The sequence below is a fragment of the Garra rufa genome, chromosome 11 (assembly GCF_049309525.1).
Source record: "Garra rufa chromosome 11, GarRuf1.0, whole genome shotgun sequence".
NCBI lineage: Eukaryota > Metazoa > Chordata > Actinopteri > Cypriniformes > Cyprinidae > Garra > Garra rufa.
In genome coordinates, this window is record NC_133371.1 from 8077472 (window position 1) to 8080313 (window position 2842).

General features: G+C 38.9%; 1 protein-coding gene across 1 annotated transcript in view; it reads left to right on the forward strand.

Annotated features, from left to right (window-relative positions):
- The first annotated feature begins 545 nt into the window (after positions 1–545).
- The window catches only part of LOC141346199 (spondin-1-like), a 42805-nt gene continuing 40508 nt past the window's right edge, over positions 546–2842 (forward strand). Inside the window, exons 1-2 of the mRNA XM_073851106.1 lie at positions 546–962; positions 2198–2304. Of these exons, the coding sequence (XP_073707207.1) occupies positions 725–962; positions 2198–2304 (345 nt within the window). The 5' untranslated portion in view covers positions 546–724. The remainder of the gene's footprint in view (positions 963–2197; positions 2305–2842) is intronic.

Sequence of the window (2842 nt, forward strand, 5' to 3'; positions counted from 1 at the left end):
TTAATTTGTGTTCTACTGAAGAAACAAAGTCACCTACATCTTGGATGCCCAGGGGGTAGGCAGATAAACATCAAATTTACATTTTTGGCTGAACTATCCCTTTAACCCCCCCCCCCCCCAAACCTAAAATACAGACAATAATATATTAGTAATTGTTAATGTTAACTGAAATGCTTTACAAGTGTTTTTCATTGTTAGTTCATGTTAGTTAATGTAGTTAATTAATGTTAATAAATAGAAGTTTTTTGTAAAAAGTAATAATCACAACACAGTAGGCTATGCATAAAGCCTTAGAGAAAGAAGACCAACTAAAATTTGCAATGCAAATATTACCATGATGTCGTAATTAGGTGGTGTAATATATTTATAGGGAAACATTCAGTCTAAATATACATTGGTCCGACGATCCTCAAAATATCTGAAAAACCGTGACTGTCTCTTTACTCTGAGCATGTGCTGTTTGTTGTTGAGTTTGTGCGGCTGAATCCATTCAGCTGTCAGTGTGATACAGCAGCAGCAGCAGCACTAGAGTCAGTCCACTCTCGATGTGCCATTCGGTACAGAAGGACGATTCCGCGTCTCTCTGTCTCTCTTCAGTTCAGGATGGCAAAATAACACGGAGATATCAGCATCTGCGTATATGGAAGCCGGTTATTACAGCCAAGTTTAGTTTCCACTAGAGTTCAACACTCTAGATTCACGCTTGTAAGTGCGTCCTGGGAAAATGAAAGTGAAGCGATCGGGGATGTGGAGAGCCGGTGTCCTGCTGCTGTTAACCGGCTGCGTGTGCGCGAGTGTGCCGGAGGAGCCCGCGGACAGAGCGGCTCCATCTGACGGCTACTGCAGCTGGATAACACGGGCTCAGCCGCACGGAGCTGCAGGCAGGAGAGAGGGCTTCACTGAGTTCAGACTGCGAGTGGAAGGAGACCCGGAGCACTATCATCCCGGCAGCACTTACCGAGGTACATGTCACTGTTTCAGAGGTTGTCAGGACCACCGGCGCGGACAGAGACGCTTCACAGTGCGCGCGCTGGAGAAACGGACTTTGTCTGAAAAACTAGCAAGCTGCCTACATAGACAGCATGTTGGGGCATCATATTTATCCAAGAGATAGTGGAAACTGGTGTTTACTGTCAAGCTGTCTCAGTAACTATAACGTTTTGAGTCAAAAGTCCATTAATGTTTGTGTTCTCTAGAAGTGCTCATCTGTGTTGGTTTTGAACTACAGCGTTTCTTCCAAACTAATATCCTAACTACCACAATTTTAGCAGCACATTAGCAATATTCATCAAAAGGTAAAATAAAGTTTTTAGCAATTTTAAAAATAACAGATTTTAATGGTTAGAACTGTGTTGTTAGGACAAAGGTGTAAAGGTATCACATTTATATCAGGGCAAGTTGCAAATATTATTTTTTAATTTAATTTAATAACTAAAATGTCTGTTGTCAATAACTGTCAATTTTTGTAATCTAACCTCCAAGTATCCGTGTTGTCCCCTATATGATACTACAAATTATTGTATGTACCTTCGGTGTCAAAATTCTGTCTAAATAGGTAGTCTAGCTTATAGGTTTTGAGACACAGTATGTATACTGTCAGGTTTATAAGACACCAAAAGGATTTGGTAGACAGTATATCCATATTCTTTAATAGGTCATTACCAAACATTATAATCCTAGATCAGTTCATGCTAAATTTAAAAGTTTGAGTATGCAAATTAAGTTTTAATGTGCATTATGTTTAATAACATTTGTTAGTGAATTTATTTTAAATGGGTTGCATGGCCATTATATTGGAGGTATTTGAGCATTAACAAAAAATAAATAAATAAAAAAATAATAAGAAGTTAAAGTTCCTTAAAGCAATTCTGGGTGCAGTGAACCCATCTCATCTTGAGTGAACATATCAGCAGCGCTCACTTTGCTCCAGCATCAGCTGTTTCGAGTGTTTCCTCTACCTCCCGACTCCAAGAACAAAATGTAGGCATCTTGCTATCCACACTTATCTTCCAAACAGTTGTAGCTGTCGCCTCCAGCCCCACCACTGCGAACAACGAGCCAAATGGGTTTATCTTCAATAGCTAAAGATTGTATGAGCAAAATTTGTGAACATTTTTTATTTATTGATTCTGATTGTCTTGTGAAAGAAACTAGAAAGGTAATGTAACTGAATTATTTTTATTGTGATTATTTCCAGTAACCCTGTATGCAGCCAACCCTGCATACTTCAGAGGCTTTACTCTTATCGCTCTGAAGGAAGGCCACAATGGTGACCAAGAGGAGGATTATGCTGGAAATTTCCAGGTGAGAATCATGTACACTAACAATGCAAATGCACTCTAGGGAAACGTAAGTCTCTGTGATGTATAACACTGTTTCCCAAATGACAAATACGATGGTAAACCTCAGAAATAAAACTCCACTTGCCATATGATCATATAATGCATAGTGATACTAGCAAAAGAAATGAGCTTATCAGCTTTTTAAAGGGAGGCTCTGGCATGTGTGTCTGGGTCCAATCGAACTATATTTTGGTGCACATTCGCATCTCACTGGCTTAGGCATAGTGTTTGTTTCATGTTTAATTTGAAGGAATAGTTCACCTCAAAATGAAAATTCTGTCATTAATTACTCACCCTCATTTTGAGTACCTAACCATGAGACGTCTTTTTCTAAAAACCTGAGATATTTCTCTCTTTCTCTCCATCAAAATTCCATGCAACCAAAACTCTATGAGTCAAGTGTCATGCAAGTATGCTTAGGTTTTCGTTTGGCATATTTGATGAGCTCTATGTATGTGCATTGATCAGTGTTTAAATGGGAATGAAAGCATAATGTCAAT